The 26307-nt window shown below is 32.6% G+C and overlaps 3 protein-coding genes across 3 annotated transcripts in view; 2 read left to right on the top strand and 1 right to left on the bottom strand.

The window, feature by feature from the left end:
• The window catches only part of LOC127739393 (5'-nucleotidase domain-containing protein 3-like), a 28965-nt gene extending 21328 nt beyond the window's left edge, over positions 1-7637 (top strand). Inside the window, exons 11-16 of the mRNA XM_052251129.1 lie at positions 2073-2157; positions 4079-4165; positions 4502-4555; positions 5314-5400; positions 6085-6149; positions 7142-7637. Of these exons, the coding sequence (XP_052107089.1) occupies positions 2073-2157; positions 4079-4165; positions 4502-4555; positions 5314-5400; positions 6085-6149; positions 7142-7349 (586 nt within the window). The 3' untranslated portion in view covers positions 7350-7637. The remainder of the gene's footprint in view (positions 1-2072; positions 2158-4078; positions 4166-4501; positions 4556-5313; positions 5401-6084; positions 6150-7141) is intronic.
• Positions 7638-8262: 625 nt separating this feature from the next.
• Positions 8263-9860, top strand: LOC127739405 (uncharacterized). Its single transcript, XM_052251165.1, has 2 exons — positions 8263-8420; positions 9000-9860. Exons 1-2 carry the CDS (start codon positions 8336-8338, stop codon positions 9527-9529), a joined length of 615 nt encoding a protein of 204 aa, XP_052107125.1. The 5' UTR covers positions 8263-8335; the 3' UTR covers positions 9530-9860.
• A 9133-nt stretch (positions 9861-18993) lies between these two features.
• LOC127739399 (E3 ubiquitin-protein ligase MSL2-like) lies at positions 18994-23670 on the bottom strand. Its single transcript, XM_052251135.1, has one exon. It carries the CDS (start codon positions 23553-23555, stop codon positions 22407-22409), a length of 1149 nt encoding a protein of 382 aa, XP_052107095.1. The 5' UTR covers positions 23556-23670; the 3' UTR covers positions 18994-22406.
• Positions 23671-26307: the final 2637 nt, after the last annotated feature.

Genomic DNA, 26307 nt, shown 5'->3' with positions numbered 1-26307 from the left:
AACTCGTACCCTGTAAAAAATTTCAGAGATCTTACAACTAAGTTTTGTTGTCTCACCTTGACTTTGGTGAATTTTTTATATCTGTTGATGTAAATATAAAAAAGAAGATGTGGTATGAATGCCAATGAGACAACTCTCCACACATGCACAAGAGACCAAATGACACAGAAATTAACAGCTATAGGTCACAGTACGGCCTTCAACAGTGAGCAAAGCCCATACCGCACAGTCAGCTATAAAAGGCCCCGAAATGACAATGTAAAACAATTCAAACAAGAAAACTAACGGCCTATTTTATGTAAAAAAATGAACAAATATAACAAATATGCAACACATAAACAAACGACAACCACTAAATTACACTTTTACAGGCTCCTGACTTGGGACAGGCACATACATGTACATACAGAATGTGGCGGGCTTAAACATGTTAGCGGGATCCCAACCCTCCCCTTAACCTGGGACAGTGGTGTAACAGTACAATATAAGAAAGAACTATAAAAATCAGTTGAAAGAGGCTAAACTCATCAGATGGATAAATACAAATACAAGTGGACGTGGTCGGGTAGTTGTACATCCAAACAACAAAAAGACACTAAGTACAGATCTGAGAGTACTCGCAGTTACTGACAGCTAGTTCAAAGCCACTAACAACTGATAAAAAAATCTTGCATCTAAGACTAAATAATCAATCCGTAAGATCCCTTTAGAATTTTAGAATTTTATAAATTTTAGATTTTACATTTCTGAGTTATGGGGTTTTATTCGTTAAAAAAGGAGGGATTTTCCAGTTTTTGGACAACAACTCAAAAATGCTTTAAGCAGTTCACATGAAACTTTGGTGAATTATTTATAGCTATTGATGTAATCTCCCTATTGATTTTCATAAATTTCAAATATGACATTGAGAAGAAATTGAACATTATTTGTTTATAGTCTGGCAACAGATTTATTAAGTATTGCGCAACAGCACAGTGTATTGCACAACAGCAAGAAATCTTTAATTGAATATAAATTCAATTCATATAACCGATTTCAAGTTCATTGACTACATTTATTCAGAAACTATAATATGTCAAATATTTAATTACAATCCAAATTCAGACCTGTATCAAGCTTGAATATTGTGTCCATTTTTGCCCCAGCTGTTCAGGGTAGTACCTCTGCGGGTGTATCCAGCTGCGCTCAGCGAATCAGTTTATTTCTTAATTAAGAACTCCTTTTTTCATTCATAAATTACTTTATGCTTGGAAATATAATTTTGCTTGGAGTTGAAAGAGTTGACATGTTGCAATGTACATTTACTCTACATAGTTCTATGGTACCAAATCAAAAGTTTATATAAAAGAAAGAAGTCGAAGGTTTCCCATCATAGTTTAGTTACATACATTTTTTTTGTACCTGAGGTCGTTGAATATAGATCATTATATAAATAAGGAGATGTGTTATGATTGCCAATGAAAAAACTAAGGATTTTCTTATCCAAGGAATAGATTACCTTAGCCGTATTTGGCACAACTTTTTGGAATTCTGGGTCCTCAATGCTCTTCAACTTTGTACTTGTTTGGCTTTGTTACTATTTTGATCTGAACGTCACTGATGAGTCTTATGTAGACGAAACACACGTCTGGCGTATTAAATTATAATCCTGGTACCTTTGATAACTAATTTGACTATAAACATAGATAAAAAAGGTACAAACTGGACATAATGCACTAGTTCATAAACAAGTGAGAACAATCGCCTTCATATAGTGCTCAGAATATGACATTCATAAAACTTGTTCAATATCATTAGAGAACTTTAAATCTTAAATACTGAAAGCCACCTCTGATAAGTACACTGTACTATGCAAGATAATGATATAACTGGACTTAAAATACACACAACCTGTAATTAACTGCCTTTACAGCGCTTTCGTGCTTTGATTACTTCATGGGGCCTGTAAAAGAGACCTTATTATACCCTTTCCTTGCATTGTTCATTATCCTTGAAATAAAAAGGTAGCCCAAGCATAACAAATAATATATCACAATTTTTATTTCTAATTAAGGAATCTGTTATACTTGCAGGCCATTTAGAATTTATGATCCTTCACTTGAAGTGGTGTCATGGGACAGAGTAAATACTCTTATAAAAGGCAGGATTTATCAAGAGGTAAATATTTAACCTTATTCAAGGTCAAGTATAAGGATACAATATCACTTCAGTTATTCAACACCCTGATTGAAGTCCAGGGGTATATATATACGATGTCACAGAAGCAAGGGTTCGAATACCGCTGAGGGAAGAACTAAACTTTACTAGCGCAAACTTGCAGATATAACATTGATGGAGAATGTTAATCATAAAGTTGTCACGTGTTTAGACGTTTATAATAAAATCGAAATTTGATGTGGCGGCATGGTAAGAAACATTATCATCCTTTACGACAGATAGAACAAAGCTGATCTGAAAGATACACCATCTACTTTGCCACTATACATCATGTACTGTGTTACAACCTTAGGTAAAGCCTATGAGGAAAAGCATCACTCAACAAATGAAAGCTATATTTTAATAGCCTAGTTGGTCTAGGGCGCTGGACAAAGTGCAGGCAGTATTGCCACGATGTCACAGAAATACATAAGAAACAAAGTGGGAACTCTTCTGCCTTAATGTTTAAAAATATTTTCAGCAATATTCAGCATTTTGTTTTTGTTTTGAGGTATATCCAAAGCTTGCACTATGTACTTAAAACCTTATTGTCACTGGCTTAACAGCTATATTTAGCTGTATTCCAGGCCTTATCTCTACATTACCTAACAAAGTGCAGTGCGGTAAACATTTGGATCCTATCCATTCCCATGCCAATTAACTTATTATTAATATTTACTTAGATACCAAGCTATTAAATGATGTATATGTGTATGACCACACTTGACCTTCATTTATGGGGAAAGGAAGTTAACTTCAATTCCAAATATTGCCTAAATTTTTTCCATTGTTTAAAACACTGTGGTTCACAATGCATAATGAAAGCAGTCTTTATCCCTCAGTTCTCACAAGCCTTTTGATTTAATTCTGTTGTCTTATTTTGTCAATATAAATATTTATTTATTGGAGCTCATGACTAAACATGTATTGTATGTAGTAAGAGCTACTGAGCTTATGCTTGGTTATTTGTTTGTATGTAGTTAGAGCTACTGAGCTCATGCTTGGTTATTTGTTTGTATGTAGTTAGAGCTACTGAGGTCATGCTTGGTTATTTGTTTGTATGTAGTTAGAGCTACTGAGCTTATGGTTGGTTATTTTTTTGTATGTAGTTAGAGCTACTGAGCTTATGCTATTGTATGTAGTTAGAGCTACTGAGCTTATGCTTGGTTATTTGTTTGTATGTAGTTAGAGCTACTGAGCTCATGCTTGGTTATTTGTTTGTATGTAGTTAGAGCTACTGAGCTTATGTTTGGTTATTTGTTTGTATGTAGTTAGAGCTACTGAGCTTATGCTTGGTTATTTGTTTGGTTCCAGTTGTTCATTTGTTTGTTGTTTATGTAGTGTGTTTTATTTACTGTTGTTTGTCTTTGCATTGTTTTCTTTTGGCCTTAAGTTATTTCATCAGCTCAGTAGTCAGTGCTTGGACAGTACTGACATGATTTATAGCATACCTTTATTGAATTTCTGCTGGTAAAGTTAGAATTTATTAAGAAACTAAGGTCCAAACTCCCGTAAATATAGTTATACTTAGATGAATTTGGCTATTATTTATAGGTCCCAATTCCCTTAAAAAATAGTTATAATTAGATTAATTTGGCTATTATTTATAGGTCCCATATCCCTTAAATATAGTTATACTTAGATGAATTTGGTTATTATTTGTAGGTCCCCTTTGGTCATTATGATAGCTACTCATGTCTTCAAGTACTAAAACATTTTTGGCCTTGTATTTTTGGGGGTGAGAATTCTTGATGAAGGTAAATTGAGAAAAGTCCATCGAATGGATAATATTTATGAAGTGTTATTTTCATTTTTGTTTAACATTATAAAAGTTGTGTAATGTTTAATATCGTGAATTACTGTGTTGAATATTAAATTTCAGGGCAATTTCTTTCAATTAAGACAGATGACAGGCTGGTATGGATCCAAAGTTTTATATTTTGGTGACCATGTTTACAGTGATTTAGCAGTAAGTCTTTGTTTTATCCTTTTAAAAAAATTAAGAATACTTATCATTATTTAGATAGCAGAACATCTGTAAAACCTATATTTCTCAATTTAAGTAAGGACTCTTTTAAACAAAAAAATTTCTAATTTCAAATATAAATAGTTTAAAATTTACCTGGAATTTAAAAAAAAAACTTTGACTGTAAATAGTTATTAAAGTTCAAGTATTATCTAAAATTATTGAAATAGTTAAAGTCCAGTAAATAAAGAGATATGTAAGATAAATATGTTTAGGAAGAAATTCAAGAAACTAAGTTTTATATGTGTAATTTATATGTGTATTATCTCCCCTTTTCAGGATCCATCCTTAAAGTATGGCTGGAGAACAGGTGCAATTATTCCTGAATTAGAGGTATGTTCAAGAATGTCTACAAAAAACTGTGGGAGATTCATAGTAGAACCTTTTTAACATTGTTTTTGTCATGCATGTGACATTTAAAAACAGGTGTCGTTTTCCTTCACTGTCAACACCAAATTGAAAGTTTTCTGATTAAGTACATGCTAGAATAAGAACTCATGGTAATGTTTCTTGTTTTTATCATTTTTTTTAAAACTTAAATATATGTCAAATTATGGCTAAACATTGAAAAAGAATTTTAACAGTAAACAAAGCACAGTAAAATTTATTTGGATGCCAATTGACTGGTGGGTGAATAAGTTGCATGTTTGATAAAATAGTTTTGTGCAAAACAAAAATTTGTAATGTTCTTCTGAGAAGAAACAAGCTTCATAATCTGTACCACTTATACTTTAAAGACTAGAGAGAAACTGTGACAGAAAAAATTATCAGCAAACCAAGATTATCAAATAATTAATTATGATTTGAATTGCTAATGCTAATGCCTGGTGTAAAGATAAGACAAATATAATGCCTTCCCATGGTCAAATGGGCATAGAGCATGGCATGAAAAAATTATTTCTTATGTATTTCTTATGTATTTTTGTACAAGGATCTCTTAGCATTCAAATGATTCTTAAGTCCTTGAGTATTGGTTGTAAACCCCATTATTAAATGTTTTAGGATTTTACATACAGAAAAGTCTGCTAAAAAAATTATAGTGTAAAAATACATATCCTTAATTTTAAACTCAACATACTGCTACTTTTCAGACAGAAATAAAAAAGTCCAATACTTTAGAGTTCCAGATAGCTGTCCATTGGTTGTGTTGTTTACAGGATCTCATAGAAGAATCTCAGGTTAGTACAGTGAAACCTTGCAAATCAAGACTTATACAGCATCTCATAGACAATTCACAGGTACAGTGCTGTCAGCTAATGTGACCAACATATGGTTTTCAGTTGTTGTACTTGATGATAGAATCGCTAGACTATTAAAGTTTTCAGCGTTTAATCAAGATAAATATGTTTAGTCTTTTGAATGTTATCTTTTTTTTTATATAGATAATGATTCCTAAATAAGAAAAATTGTACTAGGACGTAATCCTTCCCACTTTTATGTAAAGTCAATTAGTAGGCTAATTTGACACACCAGATGGATTCGCTAATGTACAGGATCAACTTCATCCTTGAGATTTTGTCCAATTACATATATTGATTAATAATCTAAAGACAATAAACCCTGACTTTCTAAATAAAACAATCAGTCTTTCAGAGGAAACTGAAGAGTCTAAAATACAAGACAAGAAGAAAAAAGAAAAAAAAACATTAAACAATTTTCTTTAGATGCTGACCTCATTGGAGAAACTTTCAATACTTATATATTGTTTCAAAATGTGCAATCATCATTCTTTCGTATACTGGACAGAAAAAGAAGGATTTTATCCATATAAAATACTCACTGCTGTAAAATATTACTTGTATTGAATACTTGCATACCAGTTTTTTTTTAATTATTCTTTCTATTTTAATTATTCTTTTCAGGAGGACAAAGACCCCAGTATTACACAACTAAGAAATGAATGGTTAAAAGAAAGAGATGAGTTAAGGTAATGTTCATTTACAATATTTAAAATGAAAGTCACTTGCAAGACTACTGTGTAACATTTTTTCTAAGTTTTCATTTGCAAATTGATAATTGCACCAGGTTTGATTAAGATATTTTAATTCAAAATAAATTAATGGTTTCTAGACCTGCAGCTTTTTGTTGGATGAAGTGGGATTGGAAGGGGTCATTAATACTGTCCTGAAAAGATTAATTCCAAGAAAAATCAGCATTTATTGATGTGACATTCCTGCTGTATCGTGTTACAGTAATAGCCAATCAAATGTAAACCTATGAACAACAGAACACTACAGATTATACAGTCCAAAAACTGTTACCCTGTGACAGTTACTTTAAATAGTTTTTGGAAAGCATTTTTTATAATATTGGTACTGAGAGAGTATTAATTGATTAATTTTCAAATTTCTCCTCTTCTGAAACAAAAAGTATAAATTTTTGAAACTTTACAGGAGTGATGATTGGTGGACCCTCTTCCAATCTTGAGATTTTTACTAGTGGTAAGGCCACATACATTGTAGCAAGGTGCCTTATACTAGGTTCCGATTAAACCTAATGGTAAATCAAAGACACTTCATCTGGCATGTGTAAACCGACAAAAAATTATGGGAATAATGTACTGTATGGAGGCTGTATTATAAAATTTTATAACAGCTAAAAAAAACATGCCCTCCCACCATAACAATTTGGAAATTCGTATGAAAAATGCTGTTGAGCCAGGTGAATTGCTCAAGAAATTAATATACAGAACAAGGTTTGAAAATATCCATTGTTGACATTGTGCATAGATTCATGCAATTGATGCAGGATTTTTAGCCTTTAATTTCAATAGTTTTTGTGTACAACCTGTTAAAGTCTAAAGATTAAGTTATGTAAAGCTATTTAAAAGTGGACTTATACAGAAAATCATTTACTAGTGTTATATAAATGTAAAATAGTACATTTTGATTACATTATCCTTATTTTATTTCATTTCAGAGATTATACTAAATCCTTGTTCAATCCACATTTTGGAAGTATTTTTCGGACTTATCACAATCCAACATACTTCAGTCGACGTTTGGCAAGATTTGCAGATATATACATGTCAGACATTACAGATCTTCTTGAATACTCTACATGCCATACCTTTTACCCAAGGAGAATGGCACTACCTCATGAACATCCCCCATATGCTGATTTATAATAAAATCTTGGAAGATATAATCTACTGTGATAGCGTAGCGTTACATTATAGACATGTGTGGTAAAACATTGTAATATGTAGAATAATTAATTCATAAACTGTGTTATGATGAGCCATTGTTATGGTTTATGCTGATTAGTACAATTTATGTTGAGCCTGTTGCGAAAACGAGACATAGCGATCCTAGATTCCGTCGTCAGTGAAATCAACATTTAGGTTCAGTCTGTGTTAAATTTTTTTTAGACATCAACAACTTTGTCATTCCTATTTTACTGATAAATGGACATAGTTTTTAAAGGCAGTGCTTTAATGCCTTTCTAGTTGCCGGGTTAATCCTTCCTTCCGCGATATCCAACTTATCTACGTGGGGGGTCATTAGACTCCAAGTAGATCCGGAAATGTTGAATTCTCTCCTCTTCTTATTGCGATATAAAATGTTTTTTGTTTCATTTCATTTACATTGGGAAATAGAGAAACGATCATTGTGTTTTGTAGTTTTAAAAACTTTTGATATATTAGTATTTTGCATTTTAAGCAGTCAACCGATTGACAAACTAGAATTATTTGAATTCCGTGTGGAAAGAGCTCGGGTTAATTTCGAGTGTTATCTGCAATCTAGATGTTTATAAATCATTTCAGTCGTTGATATAATAATTAAAGGTCGACTGAACATGAATTATATTATACAATTTAAAGCGCATTTCTGTTTATGCACGTGAACCCGTCTAACGTTATTTTCGCAGTTATATAAAGTAGCAAATTATCGTTCCTGAATAGGTGGCGCCGTGGTAGCGGATCCTGTTCCTCTTCTTCCGGTTTCTGCACTGTGCAACTATTTCAGTTATATTTTTAATTAAAGATGCCAAATACTTGTTGTTGTGTACCTGGATTTCATTTAAGAGGAGGACATGCATTTCCAAATGACTTAAAAAGAAGGAAAAGTTGGATCAACGCCATGGCCCATACGCAGATTGGACGAGAACACGATGATATCGTGGAGTCCATCTCAATCAGCTGTTGTTTGCAAGGCACGTTTTACTGAAAAAGACTACGTGCAGGAAACTACTCATGGTAAAACTCTATTTTCTTTGTGAAATATATAGTTATGTATGTAATCGCCATGCGAATAAACCAAAGTCTGTTTACAACCGCAATTATCGTTTTAGAATAAAAGGGGGTGGGTAATTCAAGACGTCATAATTTTTTGGATTACGATTCAATGTGATCTGTTGGAGATTTTTTGGTGATTGCTACAATTATAATGATTTCTTACAAGAGGTATATCATACTGAGAATTATTTTAGCAGTAATTATGCTAATCATGCTAATGTAGTAATGACAGGAATGCATAAGCTATGCCTCATAGACTTTCTTGAAAAATATCAATGACAATGTTAACAGGAACAAAACAATGACATGCTCTCATCTATATTATAGTTATTTAGGTACAAACAATGTACGTTTGTTGCATAAGTCTCTCATTGTTTGTCCTTTGGATTTACATAACATACATTGAATCAGGCAAACATAGTTTTATCCAGATTGTAATGAATAAATCTAGTTAATATTTCGCCAGGTAGTACAAAGTATACATTGCTAATGGAAGTTCATTTAATTATAAAAAAACTAATGTTTTATAACCTTTTTCAGGGCGCAAACCCACCATACAGAGACTTAAGTCTACTGCAATTCCCAGCCTATTTTCCTGGACCAAGCAAGAGACTGAATCGTCCGCAAAAAGAAAAATCAGGGCAGTTTCCTGTGAAAACAAAAGAACTAAACTTGATGAATATTGTAGTAGAAATCTAGAGGAAAGTTTTGATTGTAAAGTTGGTTTTCCTGAAGAAGTCATTCATACTGCAGAAAGGATTTATGACTGTCCACCACCAACTGCCGAGCTAATGTTGAGGTTCACAGATGGAATTACGCAAACACCATCAATGCCTATGTTTTCAGCAGAGAATTTTGAAATGAAGACACGTGACACAGCCATGCATTTTTATACCGGTTTAGAGTTGTATACTAAATTTTTATTTGTTTTGACCACACTTGGTCCAGCAGCACATTGTTTGAGATACATATATTTCAAATTGATAGGGTGTCAGTTGAAAATCAGTTTTTTTATGACTTTGATGAAATTGAGGCATCATACAACCAACTTTGAACTGTCTAGATTCTAGATTGAATCTAGTGTTAAGAATATTGTGTATACATGGATTGTTTTTATGTCTAAACAGTGGTGTGAGGCTAACACTTAGCCATCTAGTGGTTTAGTCAGGTATTTTTCACCATCCAACTTCAAATTAAAGTTTCCTACGACTTGGATTATTATTGACAGCACAGATTATCCCGTGATAAAACCTAAAGCTCCTAGAGCTCAGGCAACCTTTTCATCAAATAAAAACAGAAACACTGAAAATTCTTGAATGTTCGACACCTGGTGATTTAGTCAACTATGTCTCTATGTCACATAGAGCAAATTATTGGACTTGGCAAAACATACAAAATTCTAATATAAAATCCTATGAATGGAACTGAAACAAAACTTTCATCTGAAATAACATTTAGTTGTTTTATGTTGTGTAATTTTAGAACTTGTATTGTGCCAAAGGATGCATAAATAAAAGTGACGCAATGAATTTTGTTCTGATATATATATATTTACAATTACATGCACATGTAAATTGTAATGCATATAAAAATAAGGAGATGTGGTATGATATTCAGTGAGTTTATCAAACTAAAGTGCATAAGAAATGGGTTTAAGCAGTTACAGGTGTTACTGTCACCGTACTATCTCCAACAATGAGAAAAACTCGTACCGTGTAAAAAAATTCAGAGATCTTACAACTAAGTTTTGTTGTCTCACCTTGACTTTGGTGAATTTTTTATATCTGTTGATGTAAATATAAAAAAGAAGATGTGGTATGATTGCCAATGAGACAACTCTCCACACATGAACAAGAGATCAAATGACACAGAAATTAACAGCTATAGGTCACAGTACGGCCTTCAACAATGAGCAAAGCCCATACCGCACAGTCAGCTATAAAAGGCCCAGAAATGACAATGTAAAACAATTCAAACAAGAAAACTAACGGCCTATTTTATGTAAAAAAATGAACAAATATAACAAATATGCAACACATAAACAAACGACAACCACTGAATTACACTTTTGTAGGCTGCTGACTTGGGACAGGCACATACATGTACATACAGAATGTGGCGGGCTTAAACATGTTAGCGGGATCCCAACCCTCCCCCTAACCTGGGACAGTGGTGTAACAGTACAATATAAGAAAGAACTATAAAAATCAGTTGAAAGAGGCTAAACTCATCAGATGGATAAATACAAATACAAGTGGACGTGGTCAGGTAGTTGTACATCCAAACAACAAAAAGACACTAAGTACAAATCTGAGAGTACTCGCAGTTACTGACAGCTAGTTCAAAGCCACTAACAACTGATAAAAAAATCTGCATCTAAGACTAAATTATCAATCCGTAAGCTCCCTTTAGAATTTTATAAATTTTAGATTTTACATTTCTGAGTTAAGGGATTTTATTCATTAAAAAGGGGGGATTTTCCAGTTTTTGGACAACAACTCAAAAATGCTTTAAGCAGTTCACATGAAACTTTGGTGAATTATTTATAGCTATTGATGTAATCTCCCTATTGATTTTCATAAATTTCAAATATGACATTGAGAAGAAATTAACTTTATTTGTTTATAGTCTGGCAACAGATTTATTAAGTATTGCACAACAGCACAGTGTATTGCACAACAACAAGAAATCTTTAATTGAATATAAATTCAATTCATATAACCGATTTCAAGTTCATTGACTACATTTATTCAGAAACTATAATATGTCAAATATTTAATTACAATCCAAATTCAGACCTGTATCAAGCTTGAATATTGTGTCCATTTTTGCCCCAGCTGTTCAGGGTAGTACCTCTGCGGGTGTATCCAGCTGCGCTCAGCGAATCAGTTTATTTCTTAATAAGGAACTCCTTTTTATACGACCGCAAAAAAATTTTTGTGGTCGTATATTGGTATGACGTTGGCATCGTCGTCGTCCGAAGACACATTAGTTTTCACACTCTAACTTTAGTTTAAGTGAATGGATCTCAATGAAATTTTAAAATAAGGTTCAATACCACAAAGGGAAAGTGGGGATTGATTTTGGGGGTTATGGTACTAACAGTTAAGGAATTAGGGGCCAAAAAGGGGCCAAAAATAAGCATTTTTGTAACTTCCAGACATAACTTGTGTGTAAGTGTATGGATCTCTCTGACATTGTACCACAAGGTTCCATATCACAAAGGGAATGCTGGGATTGATTTTTGGGGGTAATTGCCTCCAAATTTTAGGAATTAGGGGCCAAAAAGAAGCAAAAAACAAGCATTTTTCTAGTTTCATGACAATAACTTGTGTGCAAGTCTATGGATCTCTCTGACATTGTATCACAAGGTTCCATATCACAAAGGGAATGCTGGGATTGAATTTGGGGGTAATTGCCTCCAAATTTTAGGAATTAGGGGCCAAAAAGGGGCAAAAAACAAGCATTTTTCTAGTTTCATGGCAATAACTTGTGTGTAAGTGTATGGATCTTTATGAAATTGTACTACAAGGTTCCATATCACAAAGGGAAAGCTGGAATTGAGTTTGGGGGTAATTGCCCAAAAAGTATACGAATAAGGGGCCAAAAATAAGCATTTTTCTAGTTTCCAGACAATAACTTGTGCTCAAGTGTATGGATCTCTCTGAAATTGTACTGCAAGGTACCATACCACAAAGGGAATGCTGGGATTGATTTTGGGGGTAATTGCCTCCAAATTTTAGGAATTAGGGGCCAAAAAGGGGCAAAAAACAAGCATTTTTCTAGTTTCATGACAATAACTTGTGTGTAAGTCTATGGATCTCTCTGACATTGTATCACATGGTTCCATATCACAAAGGGAATGCTGGGATTGATTTTGGGAGTAATTGCCTCCAAATTTTAGGAATTAGGGGCCAAAAAGGGGCAAAAAACAAGCATTTTTCTAGTTTCATGGCAATAACTTGTGTGTAAGTGTATGGATCTCTATGAAATTGTACTACAAGGTTCCATATCACAAAGGAAAAGCTGGGTTTGAGTTTGGGGGTAATTGCCCTAAACGTTTAGGATTTTGGGACCAAAAAGGGGCCAAAAAACAAGCATTTTTCTAGTTTCCAGACAATAACATGTGTTCAAGTGTATGGATCTTTCTGAAATTGTACTGCAAGGTACCATACCACAAAGGGAAGGCTGGGATTGAGTTTTGGGGTGATGAATCATAAGGGGGTTCAAAAAATTTGGGGGGGATTCTTTTTCCTTTTTTTTCTTTAAAATTTTCCATTTTAAATTGGTTATTTCTGATTTATATATAAAAGCAAATAATAATGATATGGTTTGAATAGGTAAATTAAATTTTAGTATCTTAGACCACTTTCATTCTGTGTCAGAAACCTATGCTGTGTCAAATAACTAATTACAATCCAAATTCAGTGCTGAATCAAGCTTGAATGTTGTGTTCATACTTGCCCCAACTGTTCAGGGTTCGACCTCTGCGGTCGTATCAAGCTGCACCCCAGCGGAGCATTTTATTTCATTCATAAATTACTTTATGCTTGGAAATATAATTTTGCTTGGAGTTGAAAGAGTTGACATGTTGCAATGTACATTTACTCTACATAGTTCTATGGTACCAAATCAAAAGTTTATATAAAGAAAGAAGTCAAAGGTTTCCCATCATAGTTTAGTTACATACATTTTTTTTGTACCTGAGGTCGTTGAATATAGATCATTATATAAATAAGGAGATGTGTTATGATTGCCAATGAAAAAACTAAGGATTTTCTTATCCAAGGAATAGATTACCTTAGCCGTATTTGGCACAACTTTTTGGAATTTTGGGTCCTCAATGCTCTTCAACTTTGTACTTGTTTGGCTTTGTTACTATTTTGATCTGAACGTTACTGATGAGTCTTATGTAGACGAAACACACGTCTGGCGTATTAAATTATAATCCTGGTACCTTTGATAACTAATTTGACTATAAACATAGATAAAAAAGGTACAAACTGGACATAATGCACTAGTTCATAAACAAGTGAGAACAATCGCCTTCATATAGTGCTCAGAATATGACATTCATAAAACTTATTCAATATCATTAGAGAACTCTAAATCTTAAATACTGAAAGCCACCTCTGATAAGTACACTGTACTATGCAAGATAATGATATAACTGGACTTAAAATACACACAACCTGTAATTAACTGCCTTTACAGCGCTTTCGTGCTTTGATTTTTACAGTTAACACTTAGATTCAGTCTGAGGTTAAAGTTTTTCAGTCATCAATAACTTTGTCAAACCTTCATGGAATCTTATAAAATTTGGACAGAAGCTTGATTATGACCAAAATACAGTATCCAGAGCAAAACTTTGAAACAAATTATTTTCATTTTTCCGTATTTTACTGATGAATGGACTTAGTTTTTTTTTACAGTTCACAAGTAGATACAATTTAGGGTTAAAGTTTTTTACACATCAATTAATTTGTCAAACCTTCATAGAATTTTATGAAACTTTGGCAGAAGCTTTTTTATGATTAAGAGATAATGTCTGAAGCAAACTTTTGAAAATATGTTTTCATTTTCAGTATTTTTCTGATAGATGGACTTAGTTTTTTACAGTTAACATTTACAGACAGTCTGGGATTAATTTTTTTTGACATGATAAATTTGTAAACCTTCATGGATTGTTATGAAACTTGGACAGAAGCTTATCTTCAAGACCAAGAAATAGCATCTAAAGAAAAAGTTTGAATTTTTTTTTCAATTCTGTATTTTACTGATAAATGGACTCACTTTTTAAGTCAACATGACACTTTTACACTGACAGCAGCAATCGTAGGCGAGACACAGGGTTCTGTGGAATCCCTTACAAATTTTTGATGCTTTAATTGCAATTATTATTTGATGAGCTCAGGGTACAATTTTTTAGCATTCTTCTTTTACTTATATATGCACTATGACATGAGTGTTCATGTATGTTTCGTTAAGGATTGAAGGATATTTTAGGGTTAGGGTTTTGAATGATGGATGACATGGGAATAGGTCAACTGTGTAGTTTTATGATAGGTTAAGAATCTTTTTTTGTAGCATATGCTATTTCTTTGTAGCAACATTCGAGCAGCTCCTGCATATGGAGTATATATCTCCCAGTTCATATGATATTCCAGAGCTTGCATTTGCGATAGAGGGTTGCTGCTTACAAGGAAAGCTACTAAACCAAGGGTTAAAAATGGTAAAGTTGAAGCCATCCCTTAAAAAGTTTTAGGGATGGCATCAGGAGTTGATTGACCGTTATGGAAGATCTGTGTCACAGATGACCACGGATATGTTCCAATTGTAACCACAGTGCTTTTATATGACATCACCTCTCATCACCATATATGTACTTACCATGAGCAACATGACAGGTGCCACTACTGGAGCAGGTTCTGCTTAACCTTCCTTAGTACCTAGGATAAACCCAATTGTTTTGTGGTGTCCTCTTTACTCAGTGTTAAGTAGTGTTTTATGAACTTGTTGCTTTTTTTAATGTCCCCTGTGGGACGCGTTGAGAGGGGGGGGGGACATGGAAATACTAGGTCTTGTAAGCACTCTCATGTGTTCAATTCTTGCCAGATTTTTGTTAAAATTATATCAGAGGTTTATATCAGCATTGTCTGGGACAAGTTCCAAAAATCAGTGCTAATCAACTTTTTTTTAAAGAGTTATGGCCCTTGTAAATATTAATTATATGGAAAATTCCATTGTAAGCACTTTCAAGCCTACATTTCTTAAGATATTAATCAAAAAGTTTTATAAAGAATTTTTTTTTTTTTTTCGTTATTGCCCTTGGACAGATTAAATATGTTCAATACAGAGGACATTGGAACTCTGTTTTTTATTGTCATTCCTATTTTGGTATGGAGTTGTCAGTTTCTCTCAACTTATGACTTATGAGTTTTGAATGTCTCCTTGGTATCTTCTGCCTCTACTTTTATAGTAAGTTTAAAGAAAACCCTGCTTTTTAAGAAAGCTTTTTTTTGTACAGCACTTTTGTTTGTTATGTATATAACTAAACATTTCATGTGTTACATTTTCCAATTCTTATAAATATACTTTATATGAATCAATGTTTTATTGGTGATATTTTTTCAATGCCTAGTATTTTTTTTTTTTTTTATATATTTTACAACATTTAAACTATTTAATCCGTTCTATGACACTGCCAGTAATATTTTACTTTATTCATGTGTCACTATTTGTTTTATTACAATAAAGATACATATTTCCTTCTGATAGTTTAAAAGACAATTTATCTTATGTCCATTGAGATAATAGGAACACATGTATTAAGGGTATGTTTGTACAAAAGTATGGTAAGGCCACTTGTTTGCCCTGATTTAGAAACCAAACCCTATTATAAATCTTATCAAATAATTTTCACACAACATATAGTATTATGCAATAAGTATTTGTCACCCACAACTAGCCCTGAGATGAGATGTGGCCGAGAAACATCCTTGATAATCTGTTTATTGCTATTTTGCCTATAACGTCGTTAATTTTTACATTGACAACAGCACGTGCGCTCTTAGTTTCTGATGATAATTTTCTATCTCAAGCGAGTAGCATGATATGAAAAATTATCACAAAAAAAGATCAAAGGAAAAATACACAAAATAGCGATAATGACTCTTATCATATATCCTCTAGTCAAAGTATATACCACCTTCAAATCAAATCTATTTTTCCCATGATCTGATGTAGTATTTATGTTAAAGTTTTTAAATTTTGTACATAAATTTACTAATTTAGATATCCCTCTTTGATGGATTTTTGTTTCAAATTTCAAAAGCAATAATAGATATACCCTTTGATACATGATTATACCTGTTTTATATTGGTTATATGAATTTTTAAAACTTGGGAATGATAGAACATACATTATATTGTGCTTAACATGCATGTCTATTAGACATTTGTTGTATTTGGTGTTGTTTGTTTAAATTAAAAGTATCAACAAGACTCATACTGTATCTTTCAAACACAAGTCATGGTGTTAATGGCCATTATATGTACTGATTAAATATCAGGAGCTGCACATTCATGGTAGATAACTTGGCAGAATTACTGTTTTACATTTATTATACCCCCGCTTTAAAAAAAGGGGGTATACTGTTATACCATTGTCTGTCCTTCCGTCAGTCCATCCATCCGTCAGTCCGTCCCATGAATATTTTTCGTCGCATTTTTTTCAGGAACTACTTGACAAGGATTTCTGAAATTTGGTTTCAGGGTTTATATAAGTAAGTTACACCGTGTGATGCGTTTTCAGATTCATCACTCAACAACTTCCTGTTTACAGAACACTTGTATTATTTTACACATGATAGCCAAGTTGAAAATTTTCGTCACATTTTTCTCAGGAACTACTTGACAAGGATTTCTGAAATTTGGTTTCAGGGTTTATATAAGTAAGTTACACCGTGTGATGCGTTTTCAGATTCATTACTCAACAACTTCCTGTTTACCGAACACTTGTACTATTTTACACATGATAGCCAAGTTGAAAATTTACGTCACATTTTCTCAGGAACTACTTGACAAGGATTTCTGATATTTGGTTTCAGGGTTTATATAAGTACTTTACACAGTGAGATGCGTTTTCAGATTCATCACTCAACAACTTCCTGTTTACCGAAAAATTTGTATTATTTTACACATGATAGCCAAGTTGAAAATTTTCGTCACATTTTCCTCAGGAACTACTTGACAAGGATTTCTGAAATTTTGTTTCAGGGTTTATATAAGTCAGCTATACCATGTGATGCATTTTCAGATTCATCATTCAACATCTTCCTGTTTATCAAAATATTTCGGCGGGGGTATCATCAGTGAGCAGTAGCTCACAGTTTTACTTGTTATACCTCAAACAAAAAGCTTGTGGACTGATGATGGCATAGGGTCTGGTGTTTAACAATCATTTTGTCTGTGTAACTATATCATATTCATGGCATACATAACAATTATGGGGGGGGGGGGGGGGGGAGAGAGGATTCATATTTTTTTTTCAAAATTTTTCAAATTTTGAATTCTTTAAAAGTTTCAAGAAGAAATCTTCAATTGCACAGTATTGGGCAATAGATTTGTCAGATCTTTGACCACATTTATTTTGTGTCAGAAATCTTTATTATGTCAAAAATTTAATCACAATCCAAATTCAGACAGTATCAAGCTTGAATATTGTGTCCAAATTTGTAACAACTGTTCAGGGTTCGACCTCTGCGGTCGTATCAGGCTGCGCTCAGCGAAGCATTTTATTATTATTCCTGAGAAAGATGCGACGAAAAATATTCATGGGACGGAAGGACGGACTGACGGATGGACAGATGGACAGACAGAGGTAAAACAGAATACCCCCACTTTTTTAAAGCGGGGGTATAAGTAAACATTAACACACACATAACAACTGTGACATCTACCTTCAAAACACACAACTTTAAAAAAAAGTTATAAAGAAATTTTGACAACTCCTGACTAAAATCAATTGAACAGATACAATCATTGATAGACCATCTATCCATATACTTATTAATTACACCATTTCTGTTCAAAGGGAAATAACTCAAAATAAAAACGAGACCAAATGACATAGAAATTAAAAACTATAGGTTATTTTACATTATTTCTGTTCAAAGGGAAATAACTCAAAATAAATAAATCCTATAATCCGGTTAAAAATTCAAAGTATAGGCAAACAGGAAGTCGGTAGCTGGCAGGGCTGAAAAAAAGCTCACAGGTTAAAACTCATCAAAGTCAATCTGCTGACCAAAACTGAGGTAATTCTGTTAAGTAATTGCTAAGAAAAGTGTGATGGAAATATTTGTTGGACAAACAGACAGATATGTTGAATGCAATTTAGCCCCAACCCCTAGATTAGGGGTATAATAACTTCATGCTAATAACTAGCGTTTTCAAAAGAATACCCTGCTAGCTCAACAAACCTGAACATGCATGAAATATTTGCCACTGGACATTAAGCAACCAGCAATCGATCAATAAACTGTTGACACAGAGATATGTGTCCCCTTTTTTTTTATTTTGATTATAAAATGCAAATGTAAAAATTAAAATGGCAATACTTAAACATGTAAAATCTGTAAAATATTCAAAGTCAATGAACCATGACTAAAGGTGCAGGGCCCAATAATCTCTTTGGAAATGAGATATTTCAATGCCTTGACAGCTGCATACCAAATTCATTGACTTATCATATGAGGTTTCCTTTAAACTGACCTAATCACAAACTTTTAACATGTGAACTATGCAAAAGTTTCAAAGTCAATGGAAGAAAACTGATAATAAATAATCTCCATGAGATGAAATGTGCCAATGCTAATACAACTGCATACCAAATATCATTAACTTACCATTAGTGGTACGTCTTAAACTGACCTAATCATCTTTAACATATTGTTAACAGAAAAGGCCAGAAACAGCACACATAAGTCTGTCCTTTGTGATTTCATTGAGGCAAGAAAAAAAGTAAAGAAAATATTTTGAAACTGCACTTTAATGGGATAACATACAGGGAAATAACAAGAGAACTACCGGTAGTAACAACCATTAATAACATTTAAGTACAATGCTAATTAACGTATAGTATAACAATGACATGATTTAAAATGCATGGCCAAATTAACGATGAACAAGCACTATAATGTGACAAAATTTAAATACAGGTAATACATTGTAATTAAAATTAAAATTCCTTTCTCATGACAGTATATAAATTTGAATAATTATTGATTCACTTTTGATACATATTAATAATTTTTTTTAATTAATAACCTAAATCATTTAGTTTTTTTTTTTCCTTTAGCTTCTTGTTTCACTTTTTAGATATTGAGTCTTTTACTTATGAATTTCAGATTTCTAAAAGATAATTACATGAATGGTGTGATAAATAACTTTCCTCTTAGAAACAATTTCAAAGGAAGCTGTTACTGCAAGAGTAAGGTCTTACAAATAAAAGTCCATAAGCTAATTCCCAAATTATTTTTTCACAAAAGTACAGGAGCTAGTTGTGAAGGTTTTTGTTGCACACTTCCATTATATGAAAAGGGAGTTTAATATCAATCATTTCTAGATGCAGTAACAATCAAGTATTCTCTCAGGACAAAATTTAGCTGTAGCATCAAAAGATACAAAACTAAATTAGTTGACTGATTTTTACTGAATACATGATAAATGTAAAGGATTTATAAGCTTTTAATACCAATAATGATATACATTTGTTTATAGTATTAAAAGTTTCTTATCATTAATATATATGATACATGTGAGAGTCAGTTTAAAACCTCTTTTTGATTTTTTTAACATGATTTCAGAAGCTCTTGATAAATTCTGCATTAACAGTTGTATATTAACATGATTAATATTCAATTTAATGATAGGGCAAAACAACATTCACAATAAATGAGCATTTCATTTCAGATCTAAAATGTTAACATAAAAAACTAAAATCAACAAGTGCATTTTCATGTATTGTACATGTACACAGTATTTACAATTCTAAACAATCAAAAAGAAATAAATTAGGCAACACAAAATTAATTTTATGGTTCTCAGGCCATTTTTTGAAACCAGAGGAGTAAGAAAGATAATTTTTCCTTTCCTTTCATTGGTAGATAGATGATAATTTTGGTCAAAAGTCATTAAATCTCGACATTCATGACTTGTTCTTAATAGAATGCGCAAATTGATGTTTAATCCTAATTGACAACAACGACATAAAGGCTTCTTCAAAATTCTATATTTGAATTAATTTTCCAATCTAATGCTTATATTAACATGATATAATCTTTGTCAGAACAATGAGTAAAAACATTCGAGTGATTGAACTGATTTAATGTAAATTTAGAAATTATTGCATGCATTTATCATTGCGATTTCCGAAGAATGAACAAAATGCAAGATTAATTATTGCGATTTTAAGTAAAGCTGAATACATATGTATGTATCTGACATCAGCATGCGAGTTCTTATTATTGCAATACTCAACCATTTGCAATATTCGCATTAATAAAAACCTCGCAATTATGAATAATTTCTGAATTAAGTCTTCAGGACCCCTCAATTGTTATTTAAAAAACATATATTACATATGTTGAACAAGAATTCAAATATTTTTTACAAGATATAAAACCACATTCTGGCAGCTGAAAAAGCATATCGTATGAGTTGGCCCGAGAACAGTAAATCTAATCTTTATTGACCTTATTAACAAATTTAACAATTACTTCATATGCCCTAATATTTTCTAAATAAATCTAAACAACTAGAAAGCTACTTAACTAATATTTTTATGTATTTACACCATAATCTGTTGCATCTAATATCTTTTACATTTAATATGTTATCATGGTTTATTAGGCTGTTTGTTAGCCTATTTAAAGGGTCGTTCTATATTAGACCTTTATATATATTTTCCTTTACAAATCTGAAGAATACCTGAAGACTAGAAGTGGTATCGGAGTATGTTGCTGCCCTTAATTATCACTCAGTGTAGAATTGTTGTCTAGTTAACAAAAAATCCTTTCATGGAATGTTATACTCCTATTCTACCTGAAATTTCAAATGTATTATGATGTCTTAATCTTTTTATGCAACTGTCATTCAAGTGAGAGGTTTAGCTAGCTATAAAACCAGGTTTAATCCACCATTTTCTACATAAGGAAACGCCTGTACCAAGTCAGAAATACGACAGTTGTTTTCCATTCATTTGATGTGTTTGAGCTTTTGATTTTGCCATTTGATAAGGGACTTTCCGTTTTGAATTATCTTTGGAGTTAATTTGTTAATTTACTTTTAACCACAAATGAAGTACAATATAAAAGAAAAGTCAAAATGCTATAAATAGATGGACAATTCTGAAATGTATTGAAAGACAATTTGTACAAATGTATAAGTGTGTATTTACATATGACATAATCATGATCATTCAACAGACAATTGACCAGAAGCTGTGTAACATATTAAAAATTTAATTATTTGTTAAGAACTATTTTTTTTTTAGATATTTACCAATAGCTAATTTTAGACAACCCCACTTTTCTTTTCCCAGAATTCTCTTAAACATCTGAGTCATTACAATGAATAGATAGCCTCTATAAAGATACATACATGTAGTTTGTGTCTGTCAAGTAAAGAGAGATAAATCAAAGTTTAATATGAAATTATTATCTCCCTTTACAAGTTTGTCTCAAAATATAAAAATAATGAGATGTGGTATGATCCCCTATGAGACAAGTATGATGTAGAAGGTATAAACTGTGGCCTTCAACAACACATAATGTAAAGTCAGTATCAAGTTAAGTTTTTCCTTTCCTGTCCATTCAGTCAGTCTTAATTGACCAAATATTCTGAACATTGACAGGAGATATAATTTTTACATGTACATGTATGACCACACAGTTGTTTTTTTTTAAACATGTTGCACAATTCAAAAAAGTGGAGCAAAGAACAAATTTGCTAAAGTATATATGTTTTTTTTTAGATCCTCTGTTAACTACGGTTGATTCTGATATGTTCCCAATTCCTTGAAAGTCCCAATCATCAAAAATGTTTATTTTCTTGTAATATTTAATCAATCATTATATATTATTTTTTAAAGATCCAAAGAAATTATCAAATGAGTTGAAATGAATTACTTTCTACTCATGCTAATATAGCTCATTATAATTGCATTTAAAATATTTCCATCACAAACATGTACTTTAGCCAGGAGCTGATCAAATTCGGTTTCAAATTTTAGCAAAAATGTACATTTTGCTGACTGTTTATGTTCAAGAACATATCAGAATTTCCTTAGGTTATTGAGTACAGCATTTGCTTGATAGTACTACAATGTGTATAAAATGAAAATCATAATTTTTTTTAAAAAAAAATAGACATTTGCTAAACATGCTAAAGGGAGACAAATAAATGGTCTGAAGAATTGAAAGACCTTAGAGTTTGGTCTGTATCAGAGTCAAAAGATTTCCTTGGATTTCTACAGCCTCTACATTTACACCTGATACAGGGCAACTTCTTCACATAACATGGACATCTTTGACCGAGACATGTTAGTTGACTTGAAGTTCCTCCTCTTCCACATTTGCAAACTTTGAATTCATTTTCACCAAATATCAATTTTAATTTCTTTATTGAGGGTTCTATACTTGTACACTTGTCAACCTTCACAGTATCATCAAAATTTCCCTTCAGGGTTTCACAATCACTGCCAAATCTTGTGTCATTGAACTTGTCAACTTTCTTTGCTCGAAGTTTAACTTTTAATTTTGGTCGACCCTCATCTATGCTTTCCCTCTTTATCTCATATTTTATTTCACTAGATGGTATAACATTGACAAAATTTTCATTACGTTGAGAAAGTTTTGAATTCTTTATGTTATTTCTCTTAAGTGGTACTTTCTTTTTAGGTTTTGTATACCATTTATATTTTTTTAGTCTGATTTTTTTTCTGTGTGATTTCTTTTCTATATCCATTTTTATTTTGGGCTGAATGTTCAGCTTTGATTTACTTTTCATAGGTTTGTCCTTTGAATCTGTTTCTGATTCTGCTGGTTGCTCTACTGTGGATGTTGGAACCTGGGAAGGCATTGTAATGGGGATCACTGGTGGTGACTGATAATCATCCTCAAAATCAACACCTTCTTCCAATATTGTAACTAAAGAATTTGTTTCTCCATTGTGTGCCTGCTCTTGGAGGTCCGTGCCAATAGGAGAGCTCATAACATATTCACAAATTTTCTTAAAACAAGAAACAACCATTCGAAGTTGGGTTGATTCTTCAAAACTTTCTCGTTTTTTACACCAACTACATTGTGGCTTAATTGTCATTGGTTTTTCGACACATTCCTTGCAAACGAAGTGCTGGCATACTTTATGACTAGGTCCCATCGGGATTTTAACTATGTTTCTACACACACAACATGACAACGCCTGACGTAAATATGGGAGATATCGATACAGTTCGCTCCATGAATCACGATCAGCGAAGTTTGCTTGCATGACATACTTGGAAGTTGATAGATAAAACTTTAAGGCATTCATTTCTTGTTAACTGTCATGTTTATAATCCATGATGGGTTTGTGGTTAGCTAGTTTGTTGAAAGGTTTTCAATTTCCCTGACAGATGCGACATTCAAATGTGTACAAGTTTTGATGACGTCACAAATTATTGACTTCTTTGCAAGGGAGATAATATTTCTCTATTTGGACATGAAAATGGGGGAGTGTTGGGGTAATCAAACGTTACAAAATTTCAGATCTGTGAAACCGTTTTCGAAAAATCGAAATATCAATAAAACATATGAAATTATTTGATGCATTCTTCTTCTTTCCTCTATATCTTCCTCCAATAGTTGGAGTACACCAACCTTACTGAATTAAGGTTGGTTAATCCTTATAAAAATTATTATTTTAAAAGTGAATACCTTACTATTTAAAAATAACATTATGTACAGTTAAATCCCTGCAAAGATAATAATAATAACTTCTATGTACATTAAAAATGGGTCACAGTTTAAAAGTTATTAATAAAATTAAAAAAAAAAAAAAAAAAAAGTTTTCAACGAATATTATTTACAGGGCATGCATTATAGTAAAAAATCTTTACATTCACTAAACAATGTTACTTAAAGGTAAAAAATAACGAGTTTTCAGCTTCCTGCCTGCTACATGCTGGAGCTACTACATCTGTCTATGAGCACTACTAGGCGATATAAAATCAATAAAATCATGCATATAAGCTTATATGTCCAATGCGATCTAATTATGCATAGCCATTATCTATCTGTTATATATATATATATATATGTGAAGCTACTGGGTATTAACGCTAACGGTAAACATGTACATTTATTCCAACTATAGGTATAGCGCGCCACAACCACACTGACCAGTTATTCTAATATTTCATGGATTTTCTCAGCATTTAATTTTACGTAAAGGATTGATAGGTTTAGCGCGGAACACCCACACTGACCTAGTTGTTCTGTCCAAAAACCTTTATGATGACTTTAGATTAAAGATAAACGTTGTTTCAGTTGTTTCATTTTACGGAGTTAAAGAAAGCAATTGAAGGTAAAGCGCGGAACAGCCATATTAACCTAATGAAGATTTAAACATTTAGATTTTCGCAGCATTTAATTCTGTGTAAAAGATTGATGTTAGGTTTAGCGCGGAACACCCACACTGACCTAGTTGTACTGTCGAAAAAGCATTAATGATTATTCCTTAGATTGGAGAAAAAAGCCATGTTTTATTTTATGAAGTTGAAGATAGTTGTTTAAGGTATAGCGCGGTACAACCACACTGACCTAATGAAAACTAGACATTAAGAGAACTTAAGACACTCTTTTTAGATGGAGTCTATAACATAAGTTCCTGCTTAATTCTTCTATTGAATTAAGAAAAAGGTCATCATGAGGGAGAATATTGTTTAGAGCCAGTTGCTGACAATCCAAAATTAGTTGGGCAATACAAGTTCTCTCGTGAAAGTTGGAATTCCAGTTTCCTAGCCCAATTTTACTGATGGTAATTCTTTTGAAAAAAACTTAGAGATTCTCTGCGTATGCCTTCCAGAACGGTACAGCGAGTGAGAAAATGGATGATATCTTCTTCTTCCAGTTGACAAATTGGGCAAGTTGCATCAAGGTTAATATTTGAGAAACGAGCTTTCTGTGATTGAAATATATATGTCCCTGTGCATAGCCTTGCTTTTATTGTTGCTTTCCTGAGTTCGCAAAAATTTGATTTTGTTGTTGAAACAAGTGTGGACCTTGATTGTTAGAGTTGGTATGTTGGGTCCATGTTGGTTGGTGGTTGGCAAATTGATTTTGTTGGTTTAGTTGCCTAATTTGATGGTTCATTGTGGCCATACTCTGTTGTATCTGTAAGGCAATTTGCGTAGTTAGCGCAGAGCAGATGGATAAATTTTGGGTTGATTGAGCTTCCATTGCTCCAATTCGAGATTCAAAGGCCTGTATTTCCATATGGTGCATCCTTTCATATATGTTAAAAGGATCTATTCTATGGCAATTCTGGTTGATTTGTTGATATTGGTTGTTGGGATCCATGCTGTTGTGGATATGCCTTTCTGCATCGTAACTGCTATTTTGTGTTTTGTTGGTCAAAGATTCTTTCTTCTGAAGAAGTTTTATTGTTTCTCTTGGTCCTTTAGCTTTTGTTCTTATTCTGTAACGTAACCATGTAGCTCCATATCCCGGTTATTTGTACCGGTTTTTGGTCTTAAAGTGGTTTTAGGTTTTGTTGAAGTTGACAAGTTAGAAGTTTTTGCTATTTTATTTATAGTTATACTATTGTTGCTGTTCAGAGTATTATTGGTTTCCTTCATATAAGTTACTTCAGACTGAATATTGGTGGTTTCTTCGAAAGGAATTTGGTCAATCGGAATATTGATTGTTTCTTTTGCAACAGAGTGGTCAATAGGAGTGTTGATGTACATGCAATGCTCAAGTGCAGTTTGGTCACTCTTATTCTTGCTATACTCTTTGGTTGACATTTGGTCATTAACACTTTCAGCTTGGTTTGAGTGGTTCGACAAGATTGGATTACTTTTTCTCATAGTGGATGAATTTGGTTTGGTAACTTCAGTGGTTGATGTTTTAATTAATGAGCCTGAAGGTTGGTTTTCATGGGCTTTTGCTAGTGAAGGTAATATGCCAAGATTTAGATGCAATGTACGGTCATCATTATAAAGTTCGTTCTCATTACAACCATTGCATATGTAAGGTACGTTTGGGTCAATCTTGTTTACCTTGCCTTTTGTTAAACCAACACA

Source organism: Mytilus californianus, unplaced genomic scaffold (assembly GCF_021869535.1).
Source record: "Mytilus californianus isolate M0D057914Y unplaced genomic scaffold, xbMytCali1.0.p SCAF_4, whole genome shotgun sequence".
NCBI classification, from domain to species: Eukaryota; Metazoa; Mollusca; class Bivalvia; order Mytilida; family Mytilidae; genus Mytilus; species Mytilus californianus.
This window is presented reverse-complemented; position numbering and strand designations above follow the sequence as displayed.